Here is a 20648-nt window from a genome sequence, read left to right as displayed (position 1 = left end):
ATGCATTAAGCCTCTAAGATGGCAGCGAGATGACGTCAATGCATAAGGTCTATGCGAGGCAATAGAAGTTATAATATACATGATGGAGTTGATGTACAGTAATTGAATAAACATGAACGGAATGAATTAAAGTCTTAATATGCATTCATAATTTAACTTATAAATGATTCATTTCAGCAAATGCCAAGAAGTATACCAAATATTTTTAACAATTCAATTCTCCCATTCCCTTCAAACTAATGGATGAATCAAATGGTTCTTGCAACTAATGGAATAAAAACATTTTAATAAGCAATATGATTATTATGACCTAGAATACAGTAAATATCAGACACATTAACAATCACAACCATTGTAATAGAGTACCGAAGTGATGATGTCACAAAAAACTTTTGGCATTTCAGCATTTTTGATACCATATTCTGGTAGAGCATGATGAAAAACCCCAACTTCTATGTATTATTGGCAGTGTACTACCTTGGCCTTAAGGCGCCTTAAGGCCTACTTTTTCAAAGCCTTGGCCTTGACCATTCAAGCCTTGGCCTTGAGAGGGCTTTGGCCTTGGCCTTGAGGATTTTGAGCCTTGAAATTTGAAGGCATTTTCAAGGCTTTTTCAAGGCATTTTGCACTTTCATTTGTTTTATATAAGTAATTATAAATGTTTCAATTGTTCTGTATATTTAATGACACTAATGGTCAATACTACCAGTCAGCAGCAGTAGCAGCATTAGTAAGTATGATTACAGTGCCATCATTATCACCATTATCAAGAATTAACATCACATATGTAACAAAGAAAACAGCTGCAGTGATGAAAAATAAAATAATTTATTTGTAATGTGTTGTAATCATGACTAATAATTTGACAATATTAATAATAATGATAATGATGATAGTAATATTATGATAAAGATTATAGTGATTTGATGACAGGAATTCTGACAGATGTGACTGCAAATTTGATACCAATTTTCATACTTTAAAAATAGCTACATGTATCTCTAAAGAATAATAACAAGGTTGATTTCTATTCCATTAGGATTTTCCTTCTATTATTTTCTTTGGCCGATAAGAATGTTTTAAGGCTTAATGATTTTCTAAAAAGATTTGATAAACTTGAACACAATTTTCAATTTTGTCATATCCAAATGGGCTATGTCAATGGCATGATGAGCCAAAAATTTTGGCTCGCATTATTTGATTGGTAAGTTATATGTATCATATTTATGAGTCACTAAATGCAGTCCTTATCAGTTTCCTTTTCTGGTCAGTATATTATAAAATTTCAGCTCACGCTTCGCGCTTGCGTTAATTCTGTAGTGAGATACACATCTTTTTCACGATTACAAAAACAGTTCGGAATATTTAATTTTCATTTTTTTATTTAACACGAAATGTACAGAAGTTTGAGCCACTAGCGTACCTACGGGGGGGGGGGGGGGGGCAGGGGGTGCACTCTGCCCCCCCTGACGAGTCATAACCCATGCAAAAACGTATCTTTGCCCCCCCTGACGGGCTTGAAAAAAACTTTTGTCAATTTTTTTTCTGGAACGAAATCCTTTATTTGTGATCGAAGACCCTTTTTTTTTTTTTTTTTTTGCTTGTCAAATTTTTTTGGGTACGAAATCCTTTATTTGTGATCGAAGACCTTTTTTTTTTTTTTTTTTTTTTTTTTTGCTTGTCAAATTTTTTGGCGGACGGTTTTGCCCCCCCTGTGGAAAATCCTAGGTACGCCACTGGTTTGAGCTCTTGATTCGCGCTGGCAACATCTCGCAAGGATGCCCTTTTAACAGTGATTAGCGCCATAATTGACCAAAAATCTAGTTCTACAATTTTAGAATTGATTTTTTACAATTTTTTTTCCGTTGCGCTTTCTAGCGGAAAAGTAATGCCAAATCAAAATATCTACTTTATCAGTTAGAAATCACTTGAAAAAGGCTTTGCATAACTAAATTTCTATATAACACACAACTACTTCACGCAGATTACGATCTCATTTTGAAAATATCTGTTTGCACCAAAATGCCAATTTTGACATATAAGTGCCCTTTTTGGCTTTGACCCCCCTTAAACAAAAATACTTTCTGCCACCCCTGTCCAAGGTAGTGGAGAAAGACATACGTTGAGAATGGGCATGCCAGGATCAGATGACCGTGGTAATAATTATTGCAACATAAATCGCCTAGAAAAATAAAAAAGTATTATTACTTTGATATTTTGTCTAAATCTATCAGGAAATTATTTTTGTTTTACATGTAAAGGGTCAAAATTTGTGCTCGCTCAGTTCCTCACTCGCTTGCACCTTTTATATATTTTGCCCTGTGTGCCATGTCTGCCGCCTAAGCATTGTTGGCTCATTGTTCCATATATCGAAAGTTTGAAATGCCTTGGCCTTGAGGTTTTCAGGCCTTGGCCTTGGGTTTCCATGCCTTGGCCTTGGGTATTAAAGCCTTGGCCTTGGAGTTTTGAGCCTTGACTACAACACTGATTATTGGCCTGTTTCCTAACTTTTAGAATCAGGCCAATAATACATTGACTTCACTGGGGCTAATTATTTATTCACGAGGTCATATCTTGGGGCCCCATGGACTGATTTCCACCAAATTTGGGTTGTGGTTTTTTTTTAATTATGCTCTACCAAAATATTGTATAAAAAATGCTGAAATGCAAAAAGTGAAAATTGATGACCTCACATTTCAGTACTCTGTAATTAGGTAGATTACAAAGATCTAGAACATTGTTAATATCTAGAACATTAATATTGGGGAAAATTATAATGATCAAGAAAATATGTAATAATGGGGAACATTTGCCTGTATACCTTATGAATCTGCTCTCTCCTCATAACGATCCGGTACACATCAGCATCGTGATTCTTCATGATCTTCATATCACCCAGGCCCCTCTCCTTCCACTGTCGAGAGCCTACATCAAACCGGTAGAGCTTGCCACGCCCGACAAAAATGGCCTTCTCTTGCTCCTCTCCTGTGATGATGTCTACCTTTTCTGGGAGTTTGACGATGGGCTGGAACTGAATGTCTCTCTCTTCCTCTGGGTTCAAATCTCCAGAAACTTTGGGGAAGAAAAATAGTTGAGGTTTTCATTTGTATTATTTGGTATACAAATGAGGGATAAACATGAGGGAAATGGTGTGTTATTAACATGAGGCAAAGGAGAGATTGATGTCTTCAACCTGTAAAGATCGTCCCTTGTCTCTCTCGCTCACTTACTTCAACAATTATGAGTCGTGGTAACAATATGTTGTGCCATTAATCTATTTATTTTTCATTCTAATACTTATGCTATGTTTTTTGTTACATCATGGGAAATAAAGTCAATTAATGAAACAATCAAAATCAATTAATTGGTCACCCCAAATGGGATGATAAAAATCATTATTTAAATTACTTATATATGGTAAATATAGATCACAATGAAATGCAATATTACCATATTCACTTAGTAATACATGTACATATCACTTAGTTCTAGGAGCATCCAGTCAAGATGCCCCTGGGTATGGAAAAAAGTTTACTCAATATCTGTGGTGCACAGACCTTTTTTTCCCTTTTGCACCAGCGATTGATTAAATAAAGATGACAAAGGAAAAATAATAGAAATAACATTAAAATAATTTATACACACTTACATCTTAATAAAAATTGCATTTTAATTGTGTGTTACCACTGTTACCACAAATGGATATCATAGAAATTTTGGCAAGATTAACTTACTTGATTGAATGGATGACGAGGCAGTGGATTCTGATGAAGCCTTGATGGCGTCGGCAAGAGCAGATGAGAGGTTGGGGTCACATGACTTGATAACAGGCTCTTTACTTTTAGAATCTGATCAAACCATGAATAAAAATAAAAGATGGAAGATTGTGTCTTCAGCTGCTAAATCTGGGCAATTCTATAAACTAATTATCATTTTTTTTTACTCTCCACCCCAATTTTCATCCACTCTATTATTACTATTATTTGTTTGGCATCACCTGTGCCTGGGAGGCGAAAAGCGACCTGAATCACTATGACCCGCACGTCTCTCCTCCCGATATAACTGATGGGGGGGGGGGAGTGCAGGTCGACCACTACCTACTCTTATATGAATAGTGCAGTGGGTTCTTAACATGCAAAGGTGGTGACTCTCCTCTACACGGGGCCTCCATTTAACGTCCTATCCGAGTGATGGAGTGTTTTCCATTGGAACATAGCCTGCATCTAAGAAACATGGGAGAGACGTTTACACACAACGCACTGGCTTCAGTCATCTGCCCGGGGTGGACTCGAACTCGCGATCTTTGGTTCGACGGGCAGACACGTTACCGACTGAGCCAACAACGCTCTAACTTCACTTCGTGAATTTTCCTAGTCATGATCTGTTAAGAGCATTACAAGTTATCATGACATCTAGAAAACAAAGACATGGGAACATCCCTTATAGAAAGGACCAATTCATAAAACCTGTTATAACAAATTTACAATACCAGTTTAAAGCTACTGAAATCATTCAATTTTTTATTAATCTTGTTAAACATTGTGCTTTTGTTATTATAACAAGTCTTTATGAAACAGGATCCAAATGTAAATACTTCATGGAATTCATGAAAAGTTATCAATTTATGTCTATGAAATTCATGAAAAATCCATAAAATATTGGATGCAAACTTCATTAATCTGTTGAATATATTACAGTATAACAAATCTTATACATAACGGGTGGTATTGTAATAATCAAACAAAACAAAAAGTTGAGTCCACACTTGTACAGAATGCAACGATTTATCTTACTCCTTTCATATTCATGACAAAGATAATGTACCAAATAATTTTTCACGGATTTTTCATAACTCATTGATTACTAACACAAAAAAAGAGCCCCCAAAATCCCCATTCACTACAATGTTAAAGCATATCCAATGTTGCAGATTTCAGCCGTAGGCCGTCAAAAGTAGCCTCCGAAAATAAAGAATTTTTTTGCCCGAAGAGACCCATACCTGAAGAATCAGTCTTCTTCTCCTTTCCTTCACCCTTCTCTAGATCTTCCTTTGCCTTGTCAACAGACTTCTTGAACTCCTTGGCAGTTTCAGCCATCTTGAAGCGGACGGCTAGTTGTTCATTCTGGACCGTACCGTCCGAAGCATCCATAGCTGACCACACCCACGAGCGGTCAGAGCCGGCGTTTGGACGAAGCTCAATGTGAGAGGTTATGAGGTGGTTGGCACAGACTTTGAAGACCTGAAAGATCAATGTATTGATAACATGTTATGGGTACGCAATGAGGAGGGATGACAGGTATGCTTTAAGAAGGGCTTTTGAGTTTGAGGAGGAACAACCACAGAAGATATGGAAGAAGCAAGAAGAGGAGAGTATGTGCAAGATATTCATGTTATGACATCTAAAGTTATTCATCCAAGCTTCGACAAAGTCACCTGTCCCATGGATCTTTATACCCCTTTCAGTAAATGGTTGGTTCAGACCTGACAATCCTGTAGGAATGTTATCAGTTATAGAGATATAACATTTTATATACCTGTTCTCTTCTCATGACGATCCTGTAGGAATGTTCATCAGTTATAGATATATAACATTTTATTACCTGTTCTCTTCTCATGACGATCCTGTAGGAATGTTTATCAGTTATAGAGATATAACAGTTTATTACCTGTTCTCTTCTCATGACGATCCTGTAGGAATGTTCATCAGTTATAGATATATAACATTTCATTACCTGTTCTCTTCTCATGACGATCCTGTAGGAATGTTTATCAGTTATAGAGATATAACAATTTGTTACCTGTTCTCTTCTCATAACGATCCTGTAGGAATGTTTATCAGTTATAGAGATATAACATTTTATTACCTGTTCTATTCTCATGACGATCCTGTAGGAATGTTTATCAGTTATAGAGATATAACATTTTATTACCTGTTCTCTTCTCATGACGATCCTGTAGGAATGTTTATCAGAGTTATATAGAACCTTGATATCTCCTACACCCCTCTCCTTCCATTGTTTTGATCCACCATCGTAGCGATATAACTTGGCACGGTGGCTGAACTTCGCCTCTTCTCCTTCCTCTCCTGCAAATAACATGTATTAACATGTATTAATTTATTCATTCATTTATTTAATTTATTGTATTCATTGGTATGTACAGATTGACCAGCAGTATAAACTGAAAGAGACAATTTATGAATATTTTAATGAAGTAAATGTACAATATGATAAGAAAATAAATTATAAAGAACAAAGCTACCATGGGAAATACTTTCAAAAAATGAAAATCTCAGCTAGGACCTTTTTAAAAAAGATAGTCAGGCGCTCAACGTATTAGAATGGTGAAGGGTAATAATATCATGTTATGCAGGGTCCGCTTGGTGAACAGTTCATACAAGCTTAAGTGGGGACCCTGGGTTGATAAGAAAGATTATTATCATTATTATCTACAGTGCATTTTAGGCATGGAAATAGTCAAGTCTTTTTAGGATTGAGATCAAATCACAGGAAACACTAACCTGTCTTGACTTCATAATCATCAGGTAACTGAAAGATGGGTTCAAAGTAGATATCATCTTCTTGCTCCACCTCATCATCCACAGAGCCTCCAGACAGTGTTCTCCCTCCCCTGGAGAAAGAGGTCTTAGGAGACCTTCCAACACCTGGAGACTTGGCTCCGGCAGGAGACTTAGCTCCAGCTGGAGACTTGACCGAGCTGGTGGCGTTCATTGTGTTGATGTCCATACGGAATGTGAAAATGGATCCTTGAGATTTGGCAAGGTCAGCAAAGGTCAGTGAGGGTTTGCTTGGCATAGAGGAAGTGGCCGGTGCTGTTGTTGTTGTAGAGTCCGCTTTGGATTCAGAATCAGTGCTCAATGTCTTCAATTCGGCATGAATATGAAAAAATAAAATACAACAATCATCAAGAGAGAGCAACCTTGAAGGGACACTGAACTTAGACCACAGTGAAACTTGTGCAATTGGTCAAGATACAGAGAAATTAAAATGGTCTTATTTCGTGTACCCATTGATAAAACAATTCAACATGTATTACACTACATGTGCATGGATTCTCAACTGCATGCAGTCAAAATTGAAGACTCCATGATCACCAGATCAAGAATTATTAAAACCTAACTTTTCAAAAAATTACCTTTGTGACCTTTGACCATGTGAACTCAAAATCTAAATTGACCATCATGACTCACATATGTATACATGAAGCAAGTTTGGCAATGAACTGAAAATTGGTTCTTCAGTTATTGCGATATAACATCACATGACCAGTGATAGTATGCAAATTTGCTAATGACTGGTACTAATGACTAGTTCTATTGACCGGTAATGGTTTAAGTGCCTGGTGTGTATAATTCTCATTAATGCCCTCGATATAGTCATATTTTGGTTCGGATGATAGACTCACCTTGAGAGCATCAGAGAATGGGTATCCTTCTTCAGGTTCATCTGCAGCTGGCTTAGTTGATGGAACACCAAATGCAAATCCTGTATCACCTGCAGATTTGCCCTTGCCACCAAAAGAGAACTGAGGCATGTGGGTACCAAAGGTGAACTTGTCTGTGACCTTGGTACCGCCAGGAGTGGTTGCCCCTGAAGGTTCTGCTTCATTGGTCTTGGTGCTCCCAAAAACAAAGCCTGTTGAGGGTGCCTTGCTGGCACCATCGCTCTCCTTGGGCTTTTGAGTTTCATCTTTCTTGGCACCAAAGACAGATCCTGGCGAAGCTGAAGACTGAGGTTTAAAGTTGAATCCCGCAGAAAGCTTAGATGATAAACCTGATGAGGCAGCACCGGCAGTGGCACCATCAGTAGTGGCAGAGTTGGGGGTTGCACCCTTCGTGGTATCAGAACTTCCAGAAAACCCGCTGAACCCTGAGGGCAATTTGAAGGAGTTGTCACTTCCAGTGGTACTTCCTGTAGATGAATCTGATGAGGCGGCACCAGCAGTGGCACCATCAGTTATGGTAGAGTTGGGGGTTGCACCCTTCGTGGTATCAGAACTTCCAGAAAACCCCCTGAACCCTGAGGGTAACTTGAAGGAGATGTCACTTCCAGTGGTACTTCCTGTAGATGGTGTCTGTTTACTGCCAAAAGCAAACCCAGTACCGGCACCGCCTGACTTAGTACCATAGGTAAACCCTGATGGAGCGCTAAAGGCACCACCTGCTGCACCTGCACTCGCAGATGGTTTGGGATCCGTACCTGGCTTTAGTGTGGCACATGCAACACAGGATGTAGCATCAGCTTGATTGTTAACAAGGCAGGTGTCACAGTCCCACGTCCCTGGTTTCTTGGCGAATCTTGCAGCAATCGATGCACCCTTGTCAGAAGCACTCGCCCCTTGGGCTTCAGGGACAGGTGAAGCCTTGGCATCAGGTTTGGTACTAGTTGATGGCTATCATAAAGAATAAAGAACATCAAAGAAAATGGCTTTAAAAAAATAAATGTGGCATGAACAACAAGGTCCCATTATCAAAGACTATCAATCAAACACAGAACTGTGAAAATAACAGATAATTAGAGATTGGGGTATTGTGGTCATCTTCGACTTGGGCAAGATTTCACTATGTTGTTATCAGGAAGGCTGTATATACATCGTATAATATGTACATATTTTGAAATAAAAATTTTGACTATATATTGTATACTAGAATGAGGGGGGGTAGCAGACATCTAATCAATACTAATCAATTATGAATTGTGAATTTTAAAGGGGTATTAGGTTATTGCAGAAAGTAATCAATAAGTTATTACGTTTACGTACAATTGTCTATGTTATGGTACATTGTATATTCAATCTCTTGTGTATGCAAGTATTTGAAAGCCATTGGAAACTAAACTCCTCTGTATGCATGCATTCATAGACCAATAAAAATAATCTTGAATCTTCTTCAAGGTAATAAAACCTTATATTTCAACTTTTTCGAATTTCTGCCACACCAGACAGGGGTAAGAGGGCACAAGGAATGTTCAAGGAACATGTTTTCGACCTTAACCATTGGCTATCCTCAAATAATTAAGTAAAGCCCTCATTTTTTCAAGGGTTATAAAGGGAAAGGAAACATACCTCTTTTCCAAGTAGTAGACTTGTAAGCTGTGGGTTTGATTGCAAAATACTTGGTGACTGGACCTCGGTGGTCTGTCGGTGCAAGGAGGACAAATTAAAAGAAGGCATAATAATTGTCTGTAACGTAAGGAGGCTTTTATAGAGACAGTGGCCTTATCTGGTTCTATCAAAAGAAGGAGGGCATGTGGACACCTAAGCTTGGCATTCCTCTCTTGGGTTAGTGATGCTACTGGCATACAGCCCAATGCATCATACACCGAAAAAAAAGAGGGGAATGCATTTTGAAGGGCAACGTTAGATTATGACAGGCCACTTTAATGGATGGATTCTAAAATAAACATGGAACTTGAACTGAACTTCTATGAAAGAGTAATTACAATTAAGATGCTTTAAAAGGACATTACCCTTACCAGAGCAGGTTTTTTTGCTGTTGTTTGGTGGGGGGGGGGAATAAATCATCCAGTCGAAAAAAAATTATAACAAATTTTAATAAATGGAAGATTTTTTTATAGTGCACCAAAATTTGAAAAGGTTTTCTTTCTTGATTTGTATTTCTTACATACCTTACTGCTCACATTCCTTTTCTCTTCAGTCTTTTCCTCTTTCTTCTTCTCCTCTGCCTTTCTTTCCTTGATATCAAGTAGTTTCTGAGCTTCTAAGAAACATTCCTTGAATCGTTTGGAATCTTCAACGTGCTTGAACTTGACGGCCAGTTGTTCATTCTTAGCTTCTTCCTCAGAGAAGTCACAAGCAAACCAGATCCAAGACGTCTCTGAAGCCATCATCGGTTTCAGCTCCATGGTAGCTGTGATGTAGTGGTTCGCACAAAGCTACATGTATAAGGTAAAGGATATATAATATAATCATGATAATGGTAATGTATTTCAAGATCGATTCACATCATGTGGTGGATTATACTAATCTATCAGAAAAAAACAAAATCACGAATACAGCACTTTTCTTGCGGGTTTGAAATGAATCCAATGACCGGGGTAATAAAATGCTGTAAAGCACTTTGAACTGTTGAAAAGCGCTATATAAAAACTCGCTATTGTTAAAAGTCAGAGTCATCTTTTGCATGGGGACTCACTTAAAGAAGCAAAAACAAAAGTCCATGATTGTTACATTTTTCAAGTTCTTGAGTCACCCAATAACAAAGTCTCTTTGTTCACTCTTTACTTCTATTTTTACAAATTGTTTATATTCAATAGGAAAAGAGGTAAGCATGCTATCGTGAACGGACCTTAAGAATCTGATCTCTCCTCATGAGAATACGAGCACGGCCGGTCTTTGGATTCCTCGTGATCTTGATATCTCCTACGCCACGCTCCTTCCACGCCTTGGCGTCGCGATCAAAACGAAACAGCTTAGCCCTGTGACGGAACATCTCTACATCATCCTCTTCCCCGGTTTTGATGGTGCCGATGTCGGGCAGCGTTACGATTGGTTCGTAGTGAGGATCGAACTCCTCCTCACCACCATGTGAGTCATCGTTATCATCGTTGTCATGGGACCCACCAGCTCCAAAGACAGGGGCCCCGGCATTGGCAAAAGAGAATGGTTTATCTGAAGCTGAGAGGAATGAGAACATAGATACAAAATCACAAAATCAAAAAGAAAATATGCATAAATATACAAAAATCATGAACCTATTTTCTGATGCTTTTATTCAAATGGGCATATTTCTAGGGTAAAATGATTTATTCTGCTTTTAGAAATCAAACTGTTACCTACATAGTTAAATATGTATTCAAGAACACCAGGCTGTTCATAATAAGAATAAACACAGAACACAAAGCACAGGATTAATCCTCAGTAACTGGAAACAGAGATTGGTAAACATATTTTTCCTTTTGCATGTAAATTCATTTGGAATAGTTTGCCTCATATGAAAAAAATGCACAGTGTCCTCATTTTCTATTAGTTTGATTATTTAATAACATGAGAAAGAGAGAGGGCACACTATGTTGCATTAATACTTACTTTTCATTTCTTTGAAAATAATTATCTTGATTTGTTTATTTTCAATATTTGTAAATAAAATACGTATTCATGTATAGTTAGGCATCCAAGGCAGAGCTGCCAACCACACTTGACAAAAAATCCTATTATTTCACCCAAAAAATCATATTTTTTGATAAAAAATCCTATTCATACCCGTCGTGTCCTTTCCTACTATACATCTCATTATTTTGTTGTGCTAACTGTAATTTTTACATCCGACAGGCAAGGTTCCACATTAACTTTCTTTATTGGTGGTCCCAAAAATATAAAGAAAAATATTAATTAAAAATGAATACAACAAACTTCTGAAATATAAATTCTGCAGCCACTACCACTAAGTCACTTTCACTTTGTACATCTTGTATGTAAATCTTGTTTGCTGTTATTTTACTTTGCTAATTGATTTGTGGTAAAATATAAATTGTTCGATCATTGTAAATATGAAATGATTGAAAGAGAGTAAAATGTATTGTTCCCAGGATGTGTGGACTTTTTAAAAAATCTCTGTATAGACACACACTCATAATGATAAAAATAAATAAATAGTGCAAAGCTAACTCATATAAATGTACAAAACAATGATTTTTCCTTTCTTCCTCTTTGAATCCTAAAACCTAGATTATACAGGCTCCAAATCCCATTTATTTTTGTTTTCTCTTTTGCAGCATATTATAGCAGGAGAAAATCACAGAAAAATATGCTGCAAAATTAGAACAATGCATATAAGTGGGAAACGAGCAAAAAAATTAAAAGAATATTACAAAAAGAAAACAAAACTAATAAAAGAAATAAGTGAAATAAAACAAAAGAAAGAAAATGAAGAAAAAACAGAACAGGAAAAAAAAAGAAAAAAGATAAAAATAAGAAAATGGCAAAAGTTATATCTGGAAAAAAAGTGTGAGAAAAGTCCTTTACTTTGCCAAAATATTTGAAAAATTCACATTTCATATCAATGAAATGCCTTCCCAAAGTATTTTCTTTCTGAAGAGAGGTTAAAGACCTCATTTATAAACAAAAAAGGAAAAAACTATCTGCTTATTTTTTGCTAGAAAAGACACAGCTTCGAAAGAAACCAATTATCAACATACATACAAATGCCCATATGGGACTGTGATGTACTCACCTATGTGTTTTATGTGTATTAATACATTTGGAAATCGGTCTTTTTGAGTCAAAAGAGAGGTCATAATTCCTGTTTTCAATGCTTGCAAATACTCAGTTTACACCAGATTTTAGTAATATGGACTGTAGAAAGGCATTTCATTGGTGTAAAATGTGACTTTGTCCTAGATTTTCAAAGTTCTGTGGAAGATTTCTTAGCAGCAACATTTCGTATCGTAGCTCCCCGAGTCTGAATAGTGTGATAGCGCACAGATAGCTATAGCTGCAGTGGTTTCATGCAAAGCTCACGCACGCCAGCCGGCCGGCCGGCTGGATAATAGCTACTGTATGCTATAGCGGTAAGCCTATGTACTGTCATGTGTGTGTGTATTTGTGTGTAGATCAACAAAAAGGGCGCATGACGAATTGGTTGCAATTTGAACAGTATAAAGTTGATAAATGCGTGCAAAATCGGGAGAAAAATTGTGCTACTTTGAAAATTATTGGTTGCCCGATTCGGGCCACCAAAACTTAACATTTTTCAATAATGATTGCCAGAGGTGGATTTCTGTAATGTCGAGCCTTGCCATAGCTATATTTTCAAAAAATCGTATTTTATTTGTAAAAATCCTAGTGTCGTATTTTAAGTGAAAAATCGTACGGAATACGACAAAATCGTACTATTTGGCAGCTCTGCCAAGGCATAACAGTATTGAAATGGAGGTACTCTAACAGAATAAATCAGTAAATATATGAATGAATAAATAAATTAATTAATGCATGTCAAAATGAATGAATGAGATATATGAATCAATAAATTTAATAACAAAATAAAATAAATGAATGAATAAATAAACAAAATAACAACTAACTACATGAATAAATACATATTTTGGTGAAGAGATGTGTGCAGGAGAAATGAAATGATCCCCCCTCCCATGAATAAATAGTTCCTACCTTTTTTGCCAAATGGCTGTCCATATCCCTCTGATTGGTTGGCTGCTAAAGATGCAAATGAAATTCCGCCACCCGTATCTCCGCCTCCAAACAGACTTCCACCTTCATAAGAACAAAAACCATTCATTATTCATAATTCTATTCCATTAAATATTACAATTACTTTGCATTTTCATCCATGCAATATCCCCTTTAACATTTTTTTTTTAAATACACATATGAGAAACAAAAACAGTATAGCATAATAATAGATATTACTTTATACTTTCTAGTCTACTCATGTCTTTGTATCTTGTGTATATTTTCATGCTTGAATGTGATTGTCCTTTTTAATGAAGTGAATAAAGAAGATTATTATTACTATTATTACTATATCAAATCAAATGGAAAAAGAAGAAACAATAAATACAATAAAGCAGAAACTATTAATAGTGTGCATAAAATTAAACATTAGATGACTTTAAATGTTAATGCCCTGAATTATTAAAGTATACTGTTCTCTCTAAAGATTTTAAGAAACTTGACTAAGGTAAAACATTACCTGGTGAACTTGCAGACAAGCTTGCTCCTGTAGCAGCGAATGGAGATGGAGTTGGTTCTGTAAAGTCAGAAAAAATAATTGTAATTATTACCATTTTGAGTAAACAAGAAACAGTTCTGTTCTAATTTGCAGTTGATAAGATTAATAGGAACTATATATACTATAAACAAAATCAATAATGGCCTTATCCCAAGTAAACTATTATCTTCCCCAACCCTTTACCTTTATCATACATCCTCACATTAGATGTTTAGGAGATTCCTACACCCTATCCTTATTATTTTGCCACCTTTAATGACCTAATCTGGATTTAAGAAATCTATAAAAAGAAAAGATATGTCTCCATTCTGAACAGGCAAGCATCTTTTGTAACCGCCAACCGATATATTTATAAGCTTTTTGCACCAGATTTTCCTAATCACATACTAATTTTTTTTAGCCAACTTTTTTTGCCTTAGCACCATCCATATATAGAACAGGGTTAAGGAAAGTTTCCCTAATGTAAAAAGCATATTGCAGGAGTTTACATTCTGTTTCTGAAACAATTGCTGCAGGAACTGTCAGAATTCCTGGACCCTCACCATTTGTTCTGATACTATTGCTTCCTTTCTTATAAAAGAATCTGATTTAAAAGATGATACCAGGACTGTGAATGTATGACGATGCCAGTCTCCAGAGTGGTATCTTCCTAAACCCACAACTTTTACCCTTGCAATAACTGTTTAGGAAACTTTTCCACCCTGACCTTTCGGTCTGACGGCCGGCGCTGATGTCTTCTGATCTTCTCCTTTCTGGAAAAGAGAATCAATATCAAGATCTTCGATGCATCCTATACATCCCTTGCAAGGCGGGGCATCCTCGTACAGGTAAAAACCACTGGGCAATTGGAGTTTCTCTGCTTTAGCACGCCGCTCTGGACTTGGCTGGGTCATTGATATGTAGATGACGTCATCGTCTGGTAAAAAAAGTTATCACCAGAAAGACTGAATGTTAATCTCCATTTTCAAGTAGTTACATGTTTCACATTCATGAATTGATAGATTATTTGCAGAATGCATGACTTTGTAGAGTTAAAGGTACATTTAAGCCTGAAATCTATCGTCAGAGCCTCAAAAATATTACAGTATAATGGAAAGAGCAATGTGTATGAGGGTCATTATCCAAGCATTGGTAAACTTTAGCCTTTACCCAAGACCTGAAGGGAGGCTCTAAAGATGTTAGGCTTGTCTGATCAAAGTTATGACAGAATGATTTTCAGTAAGGTACATCTTAGAATTGACATGGGTCAGCTAAAGTATGCATATATGGTTCATTACATGAAAAAAAAATTATGGCTGACCGTGTACCACGTACCATCAACTTCTGCCTTGAAGGAGACTGACTTGGGTGTATCTGCTACTTTTGGAGATGCAGTTTCTTTGGCTAGAGGACTCTGTCCTGGCTTCCTGGTGGATGGCACAGTCTGATCACCCTGAGGGGTTCCTGAAAGTGTTTTTGGAGAGTCATAGAAACCTGGATACCCTGGGGATGCTGACCTTGAGTCCTGGCTGGGATCAGGCTTACCAAAGACCACAGGTGATCCTGATCCAGGAGGCTGAAGGGTGGCCTTTGAAGGCGCTGGTTTGAAGACTCCCGCAGTTGATATGGTTGATGTCGACGGAGCAGACGTGGTAGACATCCCGAAGGAGAAGCCCGCGAATGGTGACGAGGAGGCTGATGTGGTAGCTGGCTTGGCTACTGAAGGCGATGGTTTGATGGTGCTTGGTGAGAAAGAGAAGTTGCTGAAGACCTGACTTGGTTTGGAGGTGGCAGAAGCAGGACTGGGAGTGAATCCTGTGAACTATTGTTGAGAATAAAATGACATACAAACAAACTGAAAGTCTAAAAGAAGCCATGACAGTCATCATCACCATTAAGTCAAAACAAGTGAAAGGATTATAGGTTCTCTTTGACAGTAAACATAAACAGAAAAAAAATGTTCCAACACAAGTATTCTCTTTCTTTATCAGCCTCTGGAATCTCTTTGTCCAAATTTGTGGGATTAGTGATTTAATTTTCTTCTTGGCTTGCTTCTAAGCTTTCATGTCTGTGGAATACCAAATATTTTAGATTCTTCTTTAATGGTATCCACCTAGATTTCATTTGATCTCCAACCTATCTAGAAATTCACCATGCTATGCTCTGATTTCTTATCTACAAGTCAAGGGTTAGGATTCTAAAGGACAGGCTTACTTGAGTCTTTGGCTGAGCTGCTGCGCTTGTAGGAAGTGAAGCAGGGGAACTCCCACCCATTGCAGGGGAACCCCCTCCTGTAGCAGCAGCTGCCATCATGGCCAACCTCTGCCTGTCAGAGGTATCTTGCTTCACCATTCCTTGAGGCTGGGGACTCACTTTGCTGGGTTCAACTGTCCCGAGAGGCTTGGTAAGCGTCCCTGTGAAGGAACTCAAACCGGGCGTAGACACCGGTGGAGTCACGTTCTCGATGCCCCTCTCTGGGGTGGTGACGAAGCTTCTGGTGGGTACCTGGGCAGGTGCTGCAGGGGTAGGTCTGGCAGCAGCTGAGGGAGACGGTGAACCCGGTGAGAACATGGCTGGAGGGACCACACCATGAGACTTGGATGGAAGGCCACTGGTGATTGAACCTGATAATAAGATGATAACAAACATCAGGGCCTGTCTTACAAAGAACTACGATTGATCTGATCAACCACAACTATGGCAAGCCAGCGACTCCAACATCTAAAATGCACAGCTCTGTTAAAAAAGTTTTCTAAATGCACGCATCATTGTGTTGGAAATTCAATGGGCTCGTCTTTATTTACAAAGGGCATTGTGTCAATTTCCTGTCTGAAAAATTATGACAATGATGGAATTCCATACTGCCGTACTTTGGAAAAAGGAAGCAAGTTACAAAAGTATCATTTGTTGTAAAAGAGCAATGTGTGTTTGTCATTTACATAGGCGTCAATGCAATTTAACAGCATATTTTCTTCAATATCTTTCCCCAAATTTTGCCTGAACGTGCAACATACAAAGGGTGTTTCAGAACAATAACTCAAATTTGACTGATGTGTCACTTGCTTCCTTTTGCCAAAGTTAGGCAGCATAGTTGAGGCTGATCAGATCAATCTCAACTCTTCGTAAGACAGGGTCCTAATCAACCAGTAATCTAAACACTGACATGTGTGTTTAAGACAGTGCATGGCAGTGAAATCTTCAGACAAGAAGGGCTAGATCAAAAACATGTCCCAATGAATGTAGTGTTTACCCGTAATTTAAACAGCTTTAAATATTAGGAGAGTATTTAGACTAATTAATCAGCCCATTCAAATTATAAAGTGATTACAGCTACAAACATGATTTCATGCAATAAACTACCAGAATTAGCAAAATGAAAGACCATGATTCTATTTTGTGCTGGTTTCCATTGTGATGTGGATTGAGATCTAATGGAGGAGAGGAGGGGGCTGAATCAGCATCCAGACTTGAAAGGAATCAAATCAGCCCAGTCTATTAAGGAGAAAAAAGGGTACTAAACTGTTACTTTAAAAAAGTCATTCTTAATTTCCAATCTGTGTGGAGTATACAGAGCATCACCACTTTGGGTTGTTACACAAAGATTTAAGTTGAACTTAAAGTCATGCCAAAATGTAGACAAGCACATGATTTCTAACATGCAATCTTATTGATTAATATGCAGTAGCGCCTGCCATCTAAGCATGATTTTACCAATGCATTCCTACTGGAAATTTAAATGCAACTCAACTCATCCTCACATCTTTGTAAAACACCCCCTACCTCAGATCAGGCTCAAGGATGGGTGTTTTAATCATTTAAGTTACTTGTTAGATGCCATGTGTGTGCCGGAGATTATGCAAGGTTTTAAGTCATGTTGAACTCTTTTTAAAAAGATAGTCTAGTTTACCTTTGAACATGACAGGTTTGTCTGTGGATGTTGGTGTCCCAGTGGCCCTTCCTACGATACCCTTCTCTTCTATCTCAAGGCCAAGCTTCTGAGGGGTAGTCCCTTGAATGCTGGCTGCTCCAGCTCCTCCAGATACCAGGAGACGCTGGTTGTAGGCTGCAGTTGCTGTTGATGCCTGCTGCTGCTGTTGCTGCTGCTGAGATAAATAGATTTGAATAAACTAACTTAAATTCATCTTGTTACAATTACCTGTGCTTCAGTTTCCCCATTTTCTCACTTCAGATGTTTTTCTTCAATTAACAACCAATCTTTATAGACAGATAAAATAAGTGTCCCATGGGTTTTTTTGTTGATGTATAGCAGAGCACTTGAATGCTTGAGGACATAAGCTAACTGAAACCCTGATAAAGGGATCTACCTGTACACTCTCAAATATTTCTATTGGAAAGAGACACCAAATGATTACAGTAATTCAGTCTCACCTCTCAGCAACAAGTGGGTTTTTATAAATTTGCTCCTAAAGTTATGCATGAATTTACAGAAGACTGGAATACGTTCTTAGGTGCTAAGTCAGCTACATAGGGATATATTATATAGCACAAGAAAGGGTCACTAGTTACTTGCGGACAGCTTTATGAAGCTCTTCCGGGTGAGTATTTAATTAGCTGTTGGATCAAGCTCCTAAGAAGGATCCCCAATTGTTCATAAAGTCATAAAGTGATATCAAAATAATGCACAAGAATGAATCAATTATAAGCTCCTGTAATTTACCCTTAAGCTTTGTAATGCAGCCAATTGTTCAGCGGAGCCCTTCTCTTCCGGGGAAGCAGGAATCGAAGTGTACATCCCGTAGAGACTCTCCAACGGACCACGCCCGCTGCTCCTTGGCGTCGATGCAATCATCCCCGGTGACATGCCGCTGCGATCATAGGTCGGCATGGCGTAACCCTGCTGGGCATAGAAGGCGGGGTTGTGCATGGGCGAAGGCATGCCGTAAGCCGAGGGGTACCACGCCTGGTTAGCGGCTGCACCCATCTGGGAGGGCGGGACCATATGGGGGTGGTAGTATGCCCCTGACTCTAAGGGATGGTAACCAGGGTGGGGCTGGTAGAGACCACGGTTAGGAGTCTGCTGCGTGCTTGGACTGCCACCTACAATGGAGAAGGAGAGATTTTACTTTCTGAAAGAAAGGAAACAAACAATGAGGAGGCGCCATAGCTCAGTCGGCAGAGCTGGGGTTTCTGATTCCAGTGACCCGGGTTCGATTCCCACTTGGTGCACTAGTGTCCTTTGATAAGCATTGATCCTCATTACCAGGTCCCTCAGGGATGACCTTAAGCTGTCGGTCCTCTGGTTGCTTGCTTGCAAGTAACTGCATGAGCAACATCAAGGAGTTTTGAGTTATTGTGGATAGCGAGATTGTTAGGATGGATTAGCAATTCCACATTTATCACTTACTTTGCCTTGAAGCCAGGGGATGTGTCGGTTGTTGTTGTGGTGATTGCTGAGGAAGCTGAGGTGATGATGTGGCCTGAGGAGCTGGGGTACCAGTCACACCTTGAGTAGATGGAGTAGCTGGAGCGGGTGTGACAGTGGCTGGTGCTGCTGGAGTCTGATTCAAAGCCTTGGCCTGTTGAAGCTTAATCTCTTGAAGGTCTTTCTGTTGGGTACAAATAACGTACAGAATCAGGAAGTTAAGAGTACAGAAAGAATTACAGAAACGACATATTGATGTTTTTTTTTTTGGGGGGGGGGGGGGTTGAATACAAATTTTAACATGTTTGACATACTCAAAAATTAAATCCCTAAAACCATGAGGTGAAACTTTATGAAGTGTGTCCATCAAAAAAGAAACCAAGAACTATTGATCATTTTTCATAACTTATTCACAAATAAAATGACCTATTATTGTAAAGGTCAAAGTCTCTTTTTCACCTGGCATACATGTAACTTAGAATCATTCACACATGAGCGAGTAAAAACATATTGACAAATGATACCAAACAGTCACTTGATTCTTGTTTCAAGATATGCCGAGCAGGAGACAAAATCAGTTATTTTGTCGTCTAACATACCATGAAGCTAGTACACAAGATGCAGTTGAGTTTTTTGCCTGGTTTCATTGCATCATATCTAAATAAGATAATCTGCTATCTGCAGGTAGTTCCAGTACAGAGCCTATGGCAATCACACAATTCAGTAGTCGATAGTTTAACCCATTGCCAATTCGAACTGGATGGTTTCTGTAAAAAGCCTATGGGTATAACACAGATCAGTATTCAATTGGTTAAGCAAAATTTGTGGTGAATCTTACAGTGAGTTGAAGGACTTGTTTCATAAGCTCAGCGTTGGATTCCATGAGCTTATCTTCTCTTTTCATCAATCTTTGATTCTGATCTAGAAGATGTGAATGAGAGAGGGTCAGGGCGCGAACCTCAGCTGCCAGACGACGAGGGCTCGGATCAGGACTCAGCTGCCATGAGGAAGAAAAATTAATCAATTGAGTTGATAATCTCTAGGGAAATTTGGAATAATGCAAGCAATATTCAATAATTCAACTACCCCTTACATCTCCGACTTCTTAACCTGCCTACCCCCCGCTTGTACTACTGCTTGTCCCCTTTTTTCCTACGCTACTTTACTTCTTTCTTGTTCCTTTTATTCTCATTTATTTTTGGTCATGATTTGAAGAAGTTATGATGTGTAAATTAATTATTTGTTTTTATTATGTGATGTAAATTCGAACCAATTCAGCTTTGGGCTGGCATGTGGTTCTCGTAAAAACCTTTCCAAGTTCAAGATTAACTATATTCTTTGCATAAATTGGAACTTATCAAAATTAATACGCATTTCGCTTCACACGATCTAAATATAGATTTGCACTAATGGCTTAACCCTCAATCTCCCGGGGTATTTTGATTCTTGTCAATCCCGGGGGGGGGGGGCCATTATGGCCCCCCCTTAAGATCTCAGCCGCCGATTGCGCGAGCGACGCAAAAATTTGCACACTGGTAGTGTGCGATGTAATCTACAAG

The 20648-nt window shown here is 38.3% G+C and overlaps 1 protein-coding gene across 3 annotated transcripts in view; it reads right to left on the bottom strand.

The window, feature by feature from the left end:
- The window catches only part of LOC129279186 (RANBP2-like and GRIP domain-containing protein 8), a 49837-nt gene that overhangs the window by 4884 nt on the left and 24305 nt on the right, over positions 1–20648 (bottom strand). For 2 of the 3 annotated variants that reach the window (XM_064111650.1, XM_064111652.1), the window contains exons 19-36: positions 19928–20086; positions 19072–19273; positions 18385–18764; positions 17614–17809; positions 15921–16330; positions 15042–15528; positions 14434–14643; positions 13689–13745; positions 13148–13249; positions 10329–10657; positions 9649–9915; positions 9086–9157; positions 7427–8413; positions 6522–6882; positions 5932–6086; positions 5000–5240; positions 3735–3848; positions 2822–3072 (exon numbers count right to left, since the gene is read on the bottom strand). In XM_064111650.1, the coding sequence (XP_063967720.1) occupies positions 2822–3072; positions 3735–3848; positions 5000–5240; positions 5932–6086; positions 6522–6882; positions 7427–8413; positions 9086–9157; positions 9649–9915; positions 10329–10657; positions 13148–13249; positions 13689–13745; positions 14434–14643; positions 15042–15528; positions 15921–16330; positions 17614–17809; positions 18385–18764; positions 19072–19273; positions 19928–20086 (4980 nt within the window). The remainder of the gene's footprint in view (positions 1–2821; positions 3073–3734; positions 3849–4999; positions 5241–5931; positions 6087–6521; positions 6883–7426; positions 8414–9085; positions 9158–9648; positions 9916–10328; positions 10658–13147; positions 13250–13688; positions 13746–14433; positions 14644–15041; positions 15529–15920; positions 16331–17613; positions 17810–18384; positions 18765–19071; positions 19274–19927; positions 20087–20648) is intronic. The other variant, XM_064111651.1, reaches the window with a different exon arrangement.

Source organism: Lytechinus pictus, chromosome 16, assembly GCF_037042905.1.
Source record: "Lytechinus pictus isolate F3 Inbred chromosome 16, Lp3.0, whole genome shotgun sequence".
Lineage (NCBI taxonomy): Eukaryota > Metazoa > Echinodermata > Echinoidea > Temnopleuroida > Toxopneustidae > Lytechinus > Lytechinus pictus.
Note: the sequence above shows the minus strand (reverse complement) of the source record. Positions and strands in the feature narration are given on the sequence as shown.